The sequence below is a fragment of the Mesitornis unicolor genome, unplaced genomic scaffold, assembly GCF_000695765.1.
Source record: "Mesitornis unicolor isolate BGI_N332 unplaced genomic scaffold, ASM69576v1 scaffold43745, whole genome shotgun sequence".
In the NCBI taxonomy this organism is placed as follows: Eukaryota; Metazoa; Chordata; class Aves; order Mesitornithiformes; family Mesitornithidae; genus Mesitornis; species Mesitornis unicolor.
The window spans coordinates 35,100-53,977 of NW_010188332.1; the positions used below are offsets into that span (position 1 = coordinate 35,100).

At 37.8% G+C, this 18,878-nt stretch overlaps 1 protein-coding gene across 1 annotated transcript; it reads right to left on the reverse strand.

The window, feature by feature from the left end:
- Positions 1-1,168: 1,168 nt before the first annotated feature.
- On the reverse strand, positions 1,169-18,790 carry LARP4B (La ribonucleoprotein domain family, member 4B; the record flags this gene model as incomplete). Its single annotated transcript, XM_010185725.1, has 13 exons — positions 1,169-1,566; positions 2,144-2,255; positions 2,924-3,048; positions 6,047-6,211; positions 9,292-9,337; positions 10,808-11,059; positions 11,567-11,673; positions 13,972-14,181; positions 14,539-14,592; positions 15,111-15,221; positions 17,020-17,123; positions 17,688-17,824; positions 18,709-18,790. Coding segments are annotated over 13 exons (1,787 nt in total), but the record flags the coding sequence as incomplete, so codon positions are not given.
- Positions 18,791-18,878: the final 88 nt, after the last annotated feature.

Here is an 18,878-nt window from a genome sequence, read left to right on the forward strand (position 1 = left end):
TGAACTTCCTGCAGTTTAAACACTTAAAGAAAAACTTTAGGCATTTTAAAACAAAAATAATTTATACTCAACTTTATTAGAAACTTGCTAATTTAGTGCATCCTTGTCCTTCAGAAAGCGCATCACTTCTAAAGTAAGTAAGTGTGAGAAACCTCATCCCAGAGGTAAATATCAGGGATCTCTTCCTCCACCACAAAACACAAACACCATTATCTCACGTCTTGAAAAATTTAAATCCGTATGCCAATGCTCGTAGTTACAGGAAGACGTCAACACGAGGCTGACCAAGATATGAACTCTTTCAAAGAGCACTTGGGGCAGAGTTTTAAAAAGTCTACACAGAGCACAGGGGTAACCAGGACATACAGCGCTGACTCAGTTAACTCCCTTACAAGCACAGGGAAGCTAAGGTTATCACGAGAAGGCTCCGGGGCTTTCTCCTGGTAACATCCATTAACGGGCTTCACCACCATACAAGCTCACAGACTTAATTCTTTCTATTCACAATGTGCTTTGTGTTTGCAAATTATAACATCAGTTTTATTCTGGAGTGAGAAGATGGTTACTTGCTTGCAGTAAATAAAAAAAACAACCAAGGAAATCTTTTAGAAAGACTGCTATGGTGCTCTGTGGGATTCATTCTGTGTGTGCAAAGTATCAAAAAAAGATTAAATTTTTCAAAACGCTAGAAACAACTACTTGTTTAACCTAAAAGTGCAAGTTCATTTTCTGACACTTAGTACAGCAGCCCAATAAAAAAAAATAATCTTGAAGGTCACATACTAATTCGTAAATATATCTACTTCCTTGCACTTTACACACTAGCTGCCGTTATCAGTCATTTGGACACTTCAGATATGTACTTGCAGACCACTTTATTAAAAATATTGCAGCAGCACATTTCTGCTTAACTGTTTAGAAAAAACTCACTATACAGAGCTTGCACTCACACAGCCACAGAGAGGCTTAATAAAAAGTTGATTTTTTTAAAGACAAATATTTTACATCTTGGAAAAAAAAATATCACACTAAGCTTCACCTCCAATTAAGCACCAACCTAAATGTAAGGTTTAAACAACTATCCAGAAATATCCAGAAAAAATAGAAAGTTTTTTCAAGAGGGGGAAAAAGTATTTCACAGAAAAATAACTTGCAGGCATTGTTATATGCCTAGGTATCACTGCAAGCTCCTAACCAGCAACTCATTCTCAGGTGTCTTAGTGGGAACATGGGTTTAATTTGTGGGAAGCAGACCTCTTTTCAAATCCCTCCCAGGTGCTAGTTTCACTGAGGAGATTTTGGAGGGGTACTCTGTTCTTTATTTAAGCGTTTGCCAACGGCTGGAGGGGACGATCTGCGGCCTGACTGTCTCCTCTGGTCTTTGGGTTGTCCAGGATGTGACTTTGCAGGAGGAGGTTCTCTGTTTTTCTCTATTGTTTCTGTGGGCTTTCTTTCCTCTTTCCCACATGCTACAGTGTTTGGCTTCTGTTCTTTCTGAGGTTGCAATGTAGGAGGATCCTTAGTTGTTCTCTGGCAAATTTCTGCATAACTAGGTTTTCGCAGTTCCTGTGGAATCGAAAGCAAACAGGACAGCAGAGTTAAACAAAGCATTCTCAGGAAAAATCACTTTCATGAACAAAAAGGGTAAATTCTTTGACCCAAAAGACTGCTGCATTAAAATATGCAGGTAAGGGCTTCAGTATGAAGTTTACAAAAGCTGAACAGACAATAAGGTTCAAGATAAGGTAAAATGCAAAACAGCGTGTCAGAAAAATGGGGTACTGTGATAAGGCAAAATACGCCCGATTCAAGGAAACTCTAAACCAGCTGAAAGACAATGAATACACTGGTTTAAATGTCTACATATGCATTAATGCTTCTACCTAAAGGCTACCTAGGTATCCCTTTGCTCACCAAGAAGAGAATTCAGATAAAGAGCTATCATTCCCCAAGTTATCTTGAACACTTTTGCACTGTTAATTGCATAATTGTAGCACGCAAGTAATCATGAAACCACCAACACACCAATTTAAGGATGCTGAGCTCACATGATCAAGCAACACAGGGTATCAATGGAAGCAATATTGTGTTAAATACATCAAACTGGATCATTAAGAGAAAGTGAAGTAATAAGGCTCCTTACTGTGGCAGCCCCATTGACTTGTACCGATTTACACGCAGTACTGAGTGTGGAAGAAGAAAGCCTTTCTGTACTCGGTGTCTCTCTCTGCTGTTTATCTGCAACCTTGGAGTCCCTGCAATCATGAAGCAGGAAAGAAGGCTCATGAAAAGGGAAACCTATTCAGGATAGATGAATGATCTGATAATGGGTTGGAAACTTTGAGGATGACTGTAAAAAATTACAGCTAACATTTGCCTAGCACATTATGACTAGCATTGTATTTAAAAATCCTATCAAATATTAAAAACCCTGATATTCCCGTGGAACTTGACACTACCTGCAATTCGTGACATTCTGATAGCATTTGGTTATCCAGTTATCTCACTCCTGTTATTCAAACACCTCAATTTCATTTGCAGGTTCCAAATAAAGTATTACTGAAAGCTTTATTGTATGGACAATGGTACTGCCCACGGGATCATGGGCATTACTCTCTATGCTTCAAAGCTACCTAAATACAAGACAGTAAGGTATTCATTAAACTTTTAAATACTTGCAGAGACTAAAATACAACACAAAACTTTTGTCTGCTGAATTACTATAATGACTGAATCACTATTATGATATTGCTCAGAAATTAAACTTTATTGCCTTTACTACAAGTTCAATACACAACAAAATACTATTTCTTTCATTAAGATTTTAATAGCTATTTACAGTGTTCCACCTAACCTTTTGATGAAAGAAAATGCAAACGTGATTCAGGGCAGAATAATTAAAGCCATGTAATTAAGTGCTTACTCAGACGACTGGGATGGCGAAGGAGACCTTTCAAATGTCCTGGGCAATGTAGAAGAAGCTGGCAACAACGGCTCTCGAGGAATTCCTGATGGAATAGTGTTTGTACTTGCATCCACATTAATGTTCTGAAGGAGGAAAAAAGGCACAGAAGAGCAATCATATGGCTTCCCTGGAAATTAACACAATCAGGAAACAGTTTACAAGTTCATTTATAAGGGTAAATTAACGACAGGAAGATACAGAAGGATCCAATATATGTATTGTAACAAGTAAGCTTTTTTCTTTTACAATTGTTTAGAAACATAGACAAGTAAATCACATACCGTGGTTCTTTCCCAAAAAGTTGGAAGCTCAGTTCCCTTTGGGATGTATCTGGGTGACAAAAATCACTTCTTTCAACCTGGGAATTTTGCACCCACCGGTGACAAAGTAGGCTTTGTGCCAGTTTTAAGAAAAAAGTCTCCTAGAGTTATGCACTGAGAACTGTCTGATTCAAAGCTCTAATTCTGTATCATCCCAATAGCTGTTGCTAAAACATCTAACCTTAAAAAAAGAAAAGCAACCCAATGTTTTTGCAAATGAGGCTATGACCATCATTTAAAAGTCCCTTCCTTACGCTACAGTGTGACTTGCTACCAAGCAAAAGTGGCTTCTTTCCATAGCCCTCTAAAGATACTGTGCTTCCAGATAAAGGCCAAACTGGTTCAAGATGCATGCATGAATTTAAATTGTCACAAAATAAGAAAAGAGAAAGACGACTTTGTATCTTGAAAGATATATTTCTGACATGTACAACCATTTTGGTTTTTTTAGAAGTGCTGTGTTCTTCATAGTGCTTCTGACCTGACTGTAGAACCAGAGCAAATTCTGCTAAGCAGAAGGAGAGCAATGGGAGAAAAGAAGCACAGAAGGAACAAGACAGCCACCACTTTTCCCCCACCCAGCCACCATTCAAAGGTCACAGAACATGAAACTCCTGTGGCCACAGGTAGAAAGGAAAATGGTATTTGACGACACTGTTTTCAATCAGGCAGCAGACTACCACAGTGGATCTAAGCCTAGTTTTACTCAAAAGTAAAGCCATCAAAGGTGGATGTTTAGAAATAAAAGAACAGCTTCTATAGCTTTCCTCACTATATTACTGTGTGCAAAGACTTGAAATTGCAATTTGCTGAGCATTCTGGCCCAAGTTGATCAAAACTTGTAGGTACATGGTTAAGCACGAATAGCTTCAAACCAAGCAGATGTGCAAGTGCTGTTCTTAGGCCAAAACACTCAGCCCCTGATCTGACAGAGCTGCAGTTTCCTAGTTAGAAGATGTGGGATGATTAACACCTACCATTCCCCAGAACTATATCTAGAAGAGCACCACAAAGCAAAGAGCATAAAGATACGCTGCTTGGATAACAACTGTTGGAAAAATTACACAACCTAAGTTCACTCAGCTTTGGTACACCGGACTCGCCCATCTATAAAACAAGAGTAGCACTGTGTAACTCTGCATCAGGTGACACAAAAAATGTTGAGATCAAGGTGAAAAGCAGCCTGTATACATTAGCAAGATTCTAACGTGAACTCAAACATCTTTGCAGTAGAACACAACCGCTCTCTGGAGCCAGCTGCTGTTTTCTTATTCCTTATTAATACCAACAAGGAAAGACAGCACAATTCCTTTCTTCCACACCACCATACAGACTAACTCAGGCAAGCTAGAAAAAGAAATCAGGAAATCAAAGGAAACTTTTGAATGTGACAGAACACTGCACTACCATAAACCTCACTGCCTGACTGATATTAGGACTGCCTCTGCAGGGGAGAAGTGCAAGTTCTTTACAGTAATTACAGTGCAGAGCAAGTACTAAATTTGGAATGGGAGGACCCATTGGTTTTCAGCTATGTATCAATAGCAAGTGCTGGGATTATATTTAAAACCTAAAGTACAACAGCCAAAAAGCACTTCAGAAACAGAGGTAAAATACTTTAAAAACAGACAGATCTTGGCCAAGAACAGGCTACAGTCTGAAGTATTGGCTGACAGCAAGTTAAACACTGCTCTTAACATGGCACTGCCCCCCGCACATTCCCCCTAAATGCTACTCTGGAATGTACTTGTCCTATTACCTGCAGTTGTCCCTGTTGCCACTTGCAGGATGCAGAATAGATGGCTTGTCTGTGCCATCACCGCTTCAGGTGCCCTGCCATTCCCTCTTTCCTCTACCAACAAACACTCTCCTGACCCACCCCTGATACATAAGCACCAAAGAAAACACTTTTGCAACAGATTGGTTTTAGAGATGAGGCATAAAAGAGATTTTGGTGTTTCACTAGGTTGCTCTGCACTGCTATATTCAGCCTTTAGCTTCTTCAGTTCCCATACAGCTAGAAAAACACAAGTTAACATTAGAGCCAGCAAATAAGCCAATACAGACTCCTGCAGTCTAGACTGTTCCTCAGTGCACTGGGTTATACGAGTTTTGATGGAGGAGAACATACTGCCACTCACAGATCGCATGGTAGAGACAGTTCTAAGAATGAAATCTATGAACAGCTACTGAACATTAATTTTCAACTGCATCTCTACTACATCTAGAAAGCAGAGGTTGCCAAATAATTCTGGTGTATTTTTTTCTTTCCAAGCCATCTGACAAGACAACGTTGGGATCCAGCTGGTTGTGGTAACAGTTCTTGTTCCAGGTATGATGCTGAGTGTACTGAGATTATGTAGGCAGCTTCTTTATATTTCAGTGCTTAAAAAAATTATCTTTGTCACTTTAAAGTGTTTTATATACAACTCAGAAGTCTATCTTTCAAACAGACTTTTTCACCTGAGTGTATGAGAAAGCCCGAAGCAATTATTAACAGCAAAGAGCGCATTTTCTAATCACTGCTATCTATTCATACTGATGCTCATATTCCACACCATTTCAAAGAGAATACCCAACAAATTCTAAGATGCAAGTGAAGAAGGCAGCAGCACGACATTTGACAGCTATTTTTTTTTAAATTATTTCTTACTACCCATGTAAATCCACAAGTTTTTTCCTAGGTATAAGCCACTGAATCTGAAAACAAGATGTATGCAATTCCTTGTTTTCCCAACAACAATGAATACTGGCTACTCACTCTTTCTTTTGACGTTCCTATTACCACACTGGACAGTCTGTTTTCAAAAAGGTCTTCGGTCTTTAAATTGCCAGCAGCCCCAGGTAATGGAGGAAAGCTAGATAAACCCAACTCAAAGCTAGGAGATGGAGGTTTTGGGGGTGGTGGAGACTGTGTTTGGCCTCTCTGGAATAGAAATAACATGTTGAAGTTACTGCACTGGATGACAGAAAAGACAGACATGGGACTCGAAACTGTATTGTGCGTTGGATTTCTAATCTGTGAAGCCCTAGAAAGACCTCCCCCAGCCCACCTCCCAAGAAAACCACAGTACCAAGGAAGAGCTGCTTTCATTTTCCACTGTTGCCCTTAAAATATTTATTATTTAAATAGGATGGCATAGGCATCCATAAAAAAATTCATCTGCATAAGCTTCAGTGATACTGGCATAGTAAGAAAAGTCTTCTCGCTGACTCTTCCTTTGGGATGCATATTTAAACTGACATAGAAAGGAGAATCAACTGGTTTGGATATCATGATATAACGAAAAATTTCCGTTTATGTGCAGTTGGTAACAGGAGTCAACAAGAATCTTTTACCATGTTCAGATATATTAAGAAATGGCAAGACAGCATGCCTTGTACGTGTTGTAGACAACTGCAATTTTCATCTAATTAGTATGAATTTATATGGTCATTTTGCAAAAATGCAGAGATGTCAAAATGTCAAAACTACTTTTGAAACAGGGAGATTTTTTTCTTAATTAATCCAAGAAGAAAAACAATGTCCCAAGCAGAGACACATCAATGGCCTAATGCAGCTATTTTACACTACAGGCAGCAGTTCAGGACTTAAGAGTGCCTCAGTTAAAGTGCCCCTACTTGTGAGTATTTGTAAAGCTAAGTTCTATTTACACAAAAAAAATAATTCCTTTTATAATATGCTGTGACTGAAGTTACTCATTAACTTCATCTACATCACGTAAACAAAGAAGTAACTGTTTTGTGACTGTGCTCAGGCCTGCACTAAGATGATCTCTGCTGCAGAACACCAAATGCAAAACAGTCTTTGAGACGATTCCTTTTCTGAAAAGGGAAATATTTATGGGTAAATAGCCAAGATGGGCTGAATGTGAGAACAATGCTTCTGGACAGAAACGTACTGCATCACTTACTGGGTTTTTTTTTCCCCTTTCTTCTGATGAAGAGCAATAGACAAAACTCTACCCCTCAAGGTCTCTTCACAAACTAGAGTTTATATCAAAACAAGTGTGTGTTGAGAGGGAAGCGGGGAAAGAAGAAATACAGAGGCAAGATCAACTGCAAGTCCTGCAACTGCTACTGACCCAGCATTACCCCCAGAACACAGTTTTGGAGTGCTACAGCAACGGGAGCTGCAAACCTCCAAAACCAGAAGTCGGATGATCTGTCAAAGGGTCACAGAGGAAGACTACACTTATCCAGCTCAAACAGCAAGAAGAACAACTTTTCTTTTTTCCAGTTCTTCAAATCACAGCACTCAGTTTTCTTAACTGGGACTGAAGTCCTGCAATAGATAATGCTTCTATATTTGTTACAAGTGTTTTAAATTATACAGATGAATCCTAAAAAACCTCAATATATTAAGAGAAAAGTAGCAGCAAAGTCTTAAATTAGCGAGACCAGGGAGTACCTAAATGGATTTTAAGCTGCCAACTGCATAAAACTTCTTAAGTCAACTTGCTGTGACAAGTTGAGTAATTGGCTTATGTGTATAGCCTCAGATACTATCTGATCAAAAAAATGTTCATCTCTCTCATGCAAGCACACATACTCTGATTTTTTAAAAAAAAAAAAAAATTCAAAGTAGTCATCACTCCATTCAAATGCAACTGGCTGTAGTGAAGTCCTATGTACAGTTTCTAATTTCTACAGGATAATGCAAGAAACAGGATCCTAAATTCAATTATTGCCCCATTCTGAAGGGGTTAAATTTAACTGTCACTGCAGTATGCTCCTTCCCAGTGCGCACAGCTGTGGGTGTGCAGCAGCTCTCCCCTCTGTTCAAGCTGCATCACTGGACAGTACAGACTAAAGATTCGTGGACCAGAAGAGTCTAGAAGGAGCCTGACTGCACAGGCTGCCATTAAAGCCTGGTGCTGAGAGAAGGGAACCATGGGTCTCCAGAGAAGTCATGTCTACCAGTTTGACATTCAAAGTTAAAGTAACCTTTAATGTCAGCTGATTCAGAAGAGCCTCTCTGGCTCAGTAAGTGCCTAAGGTAATCCCTTCACTCCAACCACTCACTTGTATGCCTAATCTGTACCACTGCCTTGGTATTTCAAAGACAGATAAGAAAACATCAATCTAAACAGTCAAGCAGCTTTAAACAGCAATAGAAAGAAGTATCCTATCTGATCTCACTGAGCTTTAAGAAGTTTGACAAGAACTAAAAGCAACCAAAAGGAAGGAGCCACTTGCTGTTTTATACTTCCCAAACCTTGATGCTCCAAGCCTCATAAGCCTACTCAACAGCAGGAGCCACAAATACACAAATGCAACAATTCCAGACCTTTGAGAAAGTGTCATGGCTTGTGCAGAGGGGATACTTCACAATTGTAACATGAATAAGGAAATAATCTGGTTCAACTTCATGAACATGCCATGTGCAGCAAAAATTAATTGCACCAAAGGTCTGGTTTCATCAAGTTAAACCTGAAGTCCTATAAAAAGTTTACATTTTCTTTCTTCTACAAAATTTCTAGTCCAGCCTTTTCAAGTAGTAAGGCTATTTAGGTATTCACCTTGAATTTAAGTTTACCAAAACAGTAGTATTTTAATAATGTTAGTATAGCTTTAACAGGTAGTACTTGGAGAGACATTTAAGGAACAAAACTTCCCTCAACTAACATGCTAGCTATACATTATGACACATGGATCTATGAAGTGTTATTCATTGTCTACATGAATGATAACCAGCATCAAGCTGTTTAGTCCTCCCTGAACGAGAGCATTGACATGCTGACAAAGTAACACTAAGATGGAAATTTCCTTTATAGTATAAATGAGTAATTTTAACTTTTTCCTGACTTCTGCATTAATGCACAACTTTCTCCAATACCCAAATACAGTAAACTCAGGTGAATCTAATGAGTTGCCATCTTCAGTCAACTGTGACACACAATTGCTTGTGCAATAACTTATCTCACCTGCTACTTCACATAATACCCATACCATTGCCTTGTTACCCTACTTTTCTTATAGATAAAGACAATCATGAACACTCACTGTAAACTTGTCCTCCCTTTTCTTTCGGTAGCCATATGAGTTTTTCCTAAGGGAAAGAAAGCAGTTATCAGAACTTTGCCTATAAATTAATGGAAGGCACTTGGTGAAAACAGGGGAAATTAATTAAAAATTGCTATTTCATCCATCTTCATTCTAGACAGGTTACTAAAAAAAAACGTTTCAGGGAAAACATTCTTAGCAACCTGTCATTAAAATAAAGGTATGGATCTTATACAGCATAAGAATACATTGGTTACAAATAATTCCCTCATTAAAAGCATCTCTCGGTGCCGATTACATATACAGCTTAGACAAAACACTTCAATGTGCAAACTGAAGGTTGTTTTTTTTTTGATACTTATGTGATTTCCGAAATATGGTTACCTATTTGCAACTCAGGTAACACCCCTCCAAAACATTTTCAGTACTTCTCTCCCAGCCCTGCTTCATGTGTTGTCCCTCCAAGAGCATTTAAAATTTGCAGTGCCTTCCAACTCTGGTTTAATAGATTTTCTAAGTTTTCAGTTTGACTTATAATATTATAGTCTTATTCAATAGTGAAACATCAGAATACAAATTTAAGTACTGACTATTCCTGTATATTTTGGAGCCTATAGTTTCAGCAATCTCATTGCCCATGTCCTTAATCATAATTTCATCCACTAGTTATAACACAATTTGGCAAATTAGATTTAGAAAAGTGTTACAATCCTTGCACAAAATCCCCAATTAGACTTGTATTGTGTCATCGCACAACTAATATAGGATCATCTGCAAAGGATTCAAGTTATCTTCCAATTCAGTAAGTCACTCAAAATGTGATTTACTTGGAGAGACACACAAACACAGCCACCATTAAACAAAGCTGCACAGTACTTTCATAAAGTACTTATTAGAACTGTATTTAGAATTTTCCAAAATAAGCCTGCTAAATTCTCACGTTAATATTGGTGCCACCAATGTTCAGGTCCTCAGGCGGTTGGGTTGGTTTGTTTCTTTTTTAAACTGCCTAAAAATAGTTTCCTTAGTTGCATTTAATCCCTTTTCCTCCCTCCATACCAATCCATCATCTTTGTTGTTGCAATGTCTTATTTGGGCAAAATTTCTGATCTTTCAACTGAAAAAATTAACAATGAGCACTGCTAGTACAGGTTCAAGCGCACAACCTGTATCACTGAACAACAGAATAGGCAGACCTGCTTCACTAAAGTCAAACAAATAATACATAAACCCACTTTTTTACAAAAAATAAGCAAAGGACAGATGATTAGATCTTACAGCTGTAAACCATTCTCCAGTTGCCATTAATGATTTTCTTTTGGTAGGAAAGTATGCAAGTCCACTTTGCATTTTTTCTATATTTAGCACTTTCTCTGAAGTACCTTTCAAGATTTCAGCTTTGAGGACAGACAGTCTCAGTCTCAAGTAGTAATGAGGAAAGTACCTCTTTACTAAAGAAGCCATTTAAAAGCAGCAATACCAGGTTGTTTAGAGGACAACTATAAAGTACACTCACCTTCCTCTGCCTAATCCAGGCGAGGAGTCAACGCTGCTCTGTTCCATCCGTCCAGTTCCTACTTCCCTCTTGGTGTAACTCGTAGCATTCTGCATCCGTGTCCTGTTTTGTCCCGGCTGCCGCGTCTGTGGACTCCTGACGCCATTGATTAAACGATCAGCAGAAAAGTTGAATATTGAAGGACTGTCTAGAAGCCCAGGTCCCCTTTCTGCACTGGGTATTGTATGTCGTATATGAGACTTGCTAGGATTCCTACAAATTCAAAAGTCATTTCAACATACGTACTATGAGAGGTCTTCTGAGACCTAAGACTATACACAGAATTCAGAAGCAGCAAGATCTTTAGTCCTGTATTGCATATTTCATTTATAAGGATGATAAATATTCATTTTAACAGGTCATGTGAATTATCAAAATTAACCTTTTCTCTGTGTTTTCAACTATGGCTTCACTAAAAGCTACTTGAAACTACTATGTGAATAATCCTGCTGATCACATGCCATTATTCAGAATATTTCATCCAAATACCCTAAATCATGGAGCAGACAAGTTCTCATCTTTCAGACAGTCCATTTACATTTAAAAATCCACTAACAATAGCAGAACCATCTGCCCTTTGGCCTCACTTAAACTTGCATATCAGGTTCAATTTCAGAAGTATTTTCAAGTTAGCTGGTGTTACTAAAAATAAGCAGATTAAAACCCCTCATGCCAGATGATAAAACAGTATGTATATTGTTAAAAGATGGTTGAACTTGCCTGTTCCTGGGAGGATATTGTCTGAGTGTTGTCAGAGGAGAAGCAGCAGGCTTGAAGGTTGGAGATGTGAACCCATTGATAAATCCAGTATTTGGGAATGGTGTTACCTAAACAATATATCACAAGCTTATAAGCAAACGGAGTACTGCTTTTTTCTTAACCACATATTTTATGTCATTCTCTGCAGGACACCACTTAAAAGGACTGAAAAACATCAAGCCAAAATTCTTGGCTGTAAGTTAAGTAATGCTCCTCCTCTTTCACTGTGCATGACTTCAGAATACCGAGACACTTCTTCGTCAAAGAGTCTCTAACCTACACTGCCTGTAATTGTTTTTCTTGTAATTTATATTTGTATCCTACCCTAAAAATAAAAATATTTTTAGTTCCTCATTCTACTTATCTTCCACGTGACACCTAAATAAAGCCTAGAGAACAAGTGGATGTTAGTGCAACTCTGATTCTTACCACCTTATTCTACATGTGAATTCCTGTCTTGTTGCCTGAAGAAGCAACATTTGCAAAAGATTTTTTGGGGTAGGTGCGTGTCAATGTCTTGTATTAACAAGATGCCTCAGAATCTGAAGCACATTCATAGTAATTCTCCATCCTAACTAGCAGACTTTTTTTTTTTAACATATGAATGAGTTTCATTTAGGAAATGTTACTATTAGCAACAGCAAATGCTTGTAAGCAGTAAGACTTCTATGTAGCACTCTACACTTAAATGAGAAACAGCTGGGACTAAGACTGTTTCCTATAAAGGTATCTTTAAGCCTGTTTAACCTTTCTTGCTAAAGTTAAAGCAAATCACTAATCAATGAAAAATAAAATTTAACACCAAAGCTGTCATGCCAAACTACTGTTAGCCTAACCTAGCACACACGACAGCAAATGCGACCTAAGACTCCAAAAATAAGCCATAAGGAGTTTAATAAAGCTATTTTAGGAACAAGGTTTCATCAAAATACTGCTTTGAAGTGCTTCCTGCTTTAATAGGTACAACTTGAATCCTGTAAAATTCAAAGCTAGTAAGCAACTCCTGAACCTGAATAACGAAGAGACATTTAATATACTGAAGGAAAACAAGTTTGACTCATTGCTTAGAGGGACACTAGCAATATTCACTGCTGCTGATCTTTTTTTTTGAGGGGGGGGGCGAGGGGGGAAATGACATTCTAATTTTCCAAAAATTCCAATTTTTCAATAATACCAAGAGCACCAATTTGTGTCTGCACAGAAGCCACCTGGCTCAAACGTACACCTTTTTTTTTGTTCCTTGTGCTTCCCATTCTTCTCACTAGGAATTTCTACTCAAATATAACTCTTCCTACAAACTGTTCAAGAAACATCATACTACATTAATGTACACAAAATTCAGCCAACCCGTGACAATACACTGCAAAAGAGTGGGAAGCAAAGCTCTGCCAGTTAATCTTCTGTTTTTACTAAGAAAGGTATGAGATCTTTAAAGCTGGCAGACTTGTAATGTCTTCCCCCAGAGGCCAAGACTAGTAAACTTCCTGGAATACACAAAGTTGCAGGATGACATGAAGCAGATACATGCTTTGCTGCACTTGAACCTGTCACCAATTAATCTACATCTTCTACAGCAGTGTTACCCAACTACTTCACTATCTCACAGCAAGACTGTGCAACAGTCACTTTTAGTTTATTTAGAGGAAGAATCACATTCATTGCTGCTTAATAAGGTGGCTTTCTCCTAGAATAACATACTACCTTGTCTCCTCTGCATTCTTCATCACCCCTAAAAAGCCTTCCCTGTGTGTGAAGTGTTTAGCACACCAACTTTTTAATTAGCTTGCTGTTCAGTACACAGGAAGTTTGCTTGAGTTTGTTCAAGGCCACTTTAAACTTCTGCCAAAAAAACCTAAAAAGCTTCTAATTTTGAGGATTTAGCCACAAGAAAAGAGGCATTTACAGAGGGGATAAATAGTTTCCACATAGGGTAACTTTAGTCTCCCAGTCATTACAGAAACACTACATTCCTATCAGTTTTTGTAGGAAAACAGAGGCCAACTAAAAAGGGCCAAGGTAATTCTGATGGGACTCTCATAATGGAGAAGATGGAAGCAGCATTTCAGGAAGCAGCGGATGGCCCATTAAAGTATATAAGGACATACTGTTACCAGCCTAGCTCTAAGGCTTACTGATAGGCCCTTTAAGAAAATTTTTTTAAAAAATATTAGAAGTTAATTATCTTTTTATTAGTAGAAGTAATTTTATTTTTTTATTGCTAAAAAACATGTTACTGCTTCTCAAGAAAAACCAGCATCTTAAACTCCCCTCTTCAGGATACGTATGCTTCCTACACCTCAAGGCTTCATAAGAGAATAATACCAACTTTAAAGAGAATGCAACTGTTTCATAACCAAGAGACTTACCAAGGAAGGGTCAAGGTAGCTGTGCGTGGCTGACCAGGCCTGTGGGCCAATTAGGCTGTACAATGGAAACTGCTGATGGGGACTGTATACTGGAGGTAAGTAAAAGGATGTTGTGTAACGCTGCTGCGTGTAGAGGTTCATATCCAGAGGTCTATATCCATTCTTTGGCAAAAATGTGTTTATAGCTATTGCCTTTGCTTTTATCCTTGCCTGCAAGAGAGATTAGATTATTTGTTAGAGCAGCCTTTCAAATTAAATTAGGATGGTTCAAACTAGCAGCTCTCAAACTTGTACTGGACACCACTTGTCATCAGTGCTTCCTTCAAGGAAGGCAGGAACAGCTGAACTCTTCCCTGCTGGCCTGATGCTGGGATGGATATACCACTGCCAGAAAGGAGGAAAAAGAGAAGTAACATGGCACGTGCTACATTTCAAACTCCATCTCCAGGTCAAATGGCTGTTGAGACTGGACCACATAAATAAGTTTGTATCAGAAAACACAGTGAGGCACACAAAAAGCAGAACATACACACAGACCTCCCAAAAACCCCATAAAGCTCTATTTACCTTAATTGGTTTTCCTTGGAAAGTTTTCACTTCTTCTCTAAGGTATCTGTAAGCCTTTAAAAAAGAAATGATAAAATTTGTCAAATATCATTTAAACAACGGAAACTTAAGTTTTGACAGACTAAGTCTAACAATAATTCTTCAAGTGTCTGCTAATATTAGACTATAGAAAACCCTCATATGTAAACTGCATTCAGGAAGATGTAAGTTACCATTGTGGAAGTACTTCAGAAGCATTAAACCAAGATTTTAGTTCTTACGATTGAAGCACTTCAAAGTGTCATCCAAAATATCAATGTTCTTAGTATAAAAAAATTATAGCTTTGGCCTGGAAGCCAAGATATACGAACAAGATAAAACTCTTACAAGGTTATGCTTAATAGTTCTGATAACTGGGTATTAGCTAAGGGAAAGCATTATCGTTTTTAGGGGGTTTTTTGGGTTCCCCCCCCCCCCTTTTTTTCTTTTTAAACTGTTACACATTCATAATACAGTTTATAACCTGTCAATCCACCCTCATCCCACCCTTGTTTACTGTTACATTCTAAAATGGTTCCAAAAAATAGCGTTACCTGCTGTGCATCGGCTTCTGATTCAAACGTGATGAACCAATTGTCATTATAGGCAAACTCACAGTTGATAAACTTAGGCAAATTATCTCCTTTGAAAAGTGCTTCAACCTCCTAAGGAGTGGTTTTGATAAGAAGGGAGAAAAAAGGGTGGGAGAAGAAAAATTAATGGACAGAAAAAACATCCATTTAAAGTGCAGAACTCTGGAATTTCAGGTAAGAGAAAAAAAAGCACTTTTGGGCTCACAGAACAGAACAGAGAAGTTCAGAACACCTGCAGTAGTGTTGGCTCTCTCCAGTCTACTCTCTGTAGAAGACTACTCTCTGTATTTCTCTGTAGTACTACATAGAAGAAATACAAGCAAGCATCGTCTAAGGCCATACTCAAGCAGAAGTTGCCTGCTCCCTTCAAATCATGAGAGACAAGCTATTTAGGCCATAAAGAGACACTTCAATTTGACATCAAGTGCACAAAACTATTTATTTCTCCCCTGCCCCCAGAACCAGAGAGCCACACAAAAAACTGCATACTGCATGGGACAGGAGAACCCCACCCTTCCAGCACAAACCTGGAGATATACTTTAACTCAAGTGTCTACAGATAAATATATTTGAAACAGGTTTTATGTTACCTCAAAAATACCATTCTACAGAAAAACCTCACACCTTGGACTTTGTATTTGTTTTGATCAATTTGTGTAATTATTTTTGTCACAGAGTCAAGGCAAACAGCATGAAAGAGCAACTTGCAGGCCTTACAGTATTTTGGAACTGTGGTGCTTTAATAAAGCCTGACCATGCTGCACCAGAAAAAGTATCCTATCAGATCTGTTGGGTTAAGTCTAGATTTTTCAGTTTGGCAAATCTAAACATATCTATAAACCACTTTAGGACACCTCTTTCGAGAGCTTTGTTGTTGTAACATGCTCTAGAGCGACCAACCTGACAAACTGATGACAGGAGAAAAAACAAAACAACAAAAAAACCCCTTTAATATTTTAATATTAAAAGCTAGGCAGTCTCTGAAAGGTTAAATCTCATTTAGAAAACTAAAAGTAACCGATATTTTTAAGTTCTGTATCTAGCATATCTACCTTCTTCCCTCCAATTCCTTTTAGCATTTTGTTTCATGTTCCTGTTTATTAAGGCCACTTTATTCTAAGTTTTCAATCTGCAGTACTTTTTATTTTTGAATGAAGACTATAAAGACCAATTACTCTTCCAGAATCTTTATTCTTCCCTGTAAAATTAAATAGAGGGGAAATTAAAATATCTCCCTATCATCAAGAATCTGTGTCTTCTCCTTTTTTGAAAATTCAAGATGGTTTAATCTATGGTCCAAAAACTTTTGCTAGTCTTTCCATTAGTCATAGTCCCAGATCATGAGAGTTGCATTGAATTATCTCTCAAAGAAACAAGTTCCCCACTGTCACACTCATTCTATAAGCCAGCAGAGATCCTTAGCAACTTGCTGACACCTCTAGCCTCAGCATTATGGAAATGCTTGAAAAGCTTTAAGTACTTTACCCTAACATGCTTCAAGGTGTAGCACTGGCATTTTCCATTCTAAGACTCACCTTCCTTCTTCACCTTTGCTATTTATCCAAGGAGCAGAGCACCAAGTTCATATGAATAAGCCAAAGCCCAAAAAAATTATGTTCTCTATACCAAACGCTGTCAGATTTCCAGCCCTCTGTAGAGCTATAGTTCCACCACAGTCTTCCTATGAGCAGCATACTTCTATCAAATATATGTATTATCCAAACACACACAATAAACTAAGGTTTAGAAAAATTGTTATAAACTAAATGTAGTAAGAAATGTGATATGCTCATTGAAATCTGGAAGAAATCATACTTGCAAATTCTAAGAGTTAGGGTTAGCGTTCTTTACCAAACAATTAAACACTTACTTCAATGGGGGTAGTTTCAGGTACTTCACGTAAAATCACAATACAGCGATTCTGATTTGGCCTAACTTTTTCTCCCTTCTCATCCACCTGGACTAAAGGCAATGCTAAGAGAGAAAGGACAAAAACGTATTTTAGCTGTCAGCAATCTTAACAGCTTTGCACACCAAGAGATGCTGTGGACACAGTTTTACAACACAAAGCTTTTTTGTGCTAAACTTCAAGTATTTTTGAACATTAAGAAACAAGCAGAAAGTGACTGTCGAAACTTTCAGACATACGAAAGTGAGTAGACATGTCCCTTAACATATCCACACTCTTCCAGCCTAGACAATCCCCATTCATTAGCTTTCTCTTCTAATGCACACATCGAGACATTTTCTTTTTTAGTGGCAGTGTCTAGTAGCCTTTTCTGAGAATTTATACTCACCTTACTTTCATTTACACTGATAATTGCTCAATACCTCAAATGTGAAGTAGGTTTGGTAAAGCTTCTGTCCTCTAATTGAGATAGTCTAAACTGGGAGCCACTTGCTCTATTCAGTGCTTTACAGAAAAAGGATGGCATTTTATTGTGATACATAAAAAAAGGAAAATAAATTGAAAATACAGCATAATGGTCCTACAGCAATAACCAAAATGCTTTCTAGCATTGAGAGATCTTCACTTACATCTCAGCACTTCAACAATCAAATCCATATCAGTACTGAGTTTCTTGACATGATCAAGGTTTGCTACTGTCATTATTGGCACATACTGGTCACTGTCCATCTGTGATATAAGGTACATGTCACTGGCAAGATTTTCTCTGTTGGGAGAGGAAAAAAAAATAGGGAAATGTCACGGATGTAACTTTTGCCAATAAACTTGAGACGAAAACTCATCACATAGTAGAAGGCAGGTTCCTATACTAAATTTTGTTTTCAGCATTTTCATCAGCTCCCCAGTCCATTCACCTACAATATTTCACTTGGCAGAAAACATGACATTGTCTTTACCTTCATGTGACTGTACTGGCATCTTCTGCTCAGGCAGCACGTTACCCTCACAAACATGTAACTTTGTTAAGAGTTTATTACTTAAATGACCACTGACTAACTAGTTATGCAGAAATATACAGATTAGGATGATCTAGGTTATTAAGATGTGTTTACGATGTTTTTATCTAGACACAAGCATTGAGAATAATTAAGTACAAGTAAACTGTCTTGATGATCTTGCATCAGTCTATACTGGAATGCGTATGTTTCAAAGCCCCCTTTTGTTTTTTAAAATTGATCCCTAACATTAAATATAAATGAATCTACAGGTGCACATACAAAAACCCTAGATTGTATCAATTCCAATTTTAAAATTGTTACCTCAAAGCTTACCAAATGGCTTAAGCTACTCAGTTTTAATTTGTAAAACACCAGTAACAGTAAAAAATCCACCTGATCTGTAATTACTTATAACTACTCTCACTTCAAAACTATATATTTGCTAGTTTATGTTTTAGGCCCAGAAATTTCATGTAAGCTTTAAGAGGTACATCCATACAATGCTCTGAAATTTGTGTGTTACTTCCCCAAATTCTCATCCTTTCCACTCAGTTTTAAGTGACAAGTGTGAAACATATTAACATACACCTCAAGTTAGGTACTGTATCTTGTTCGTTATCCTCCAGTTTGCTACTTTCAGGTATATACATACCTAGATAAGCAGAATTCCAGTGTTTTTTTCAGTAATTCTCGTAAATCTTCCTGACCTTCTGGCTGCAAATGTTCATTTCCACCTAATAATTAAAATACTTAAGGTTAAAATTCAGTTCTGCTGCATCACACAATAGATATTTCAATCACAGAATATTAGGAGTTGGAAGG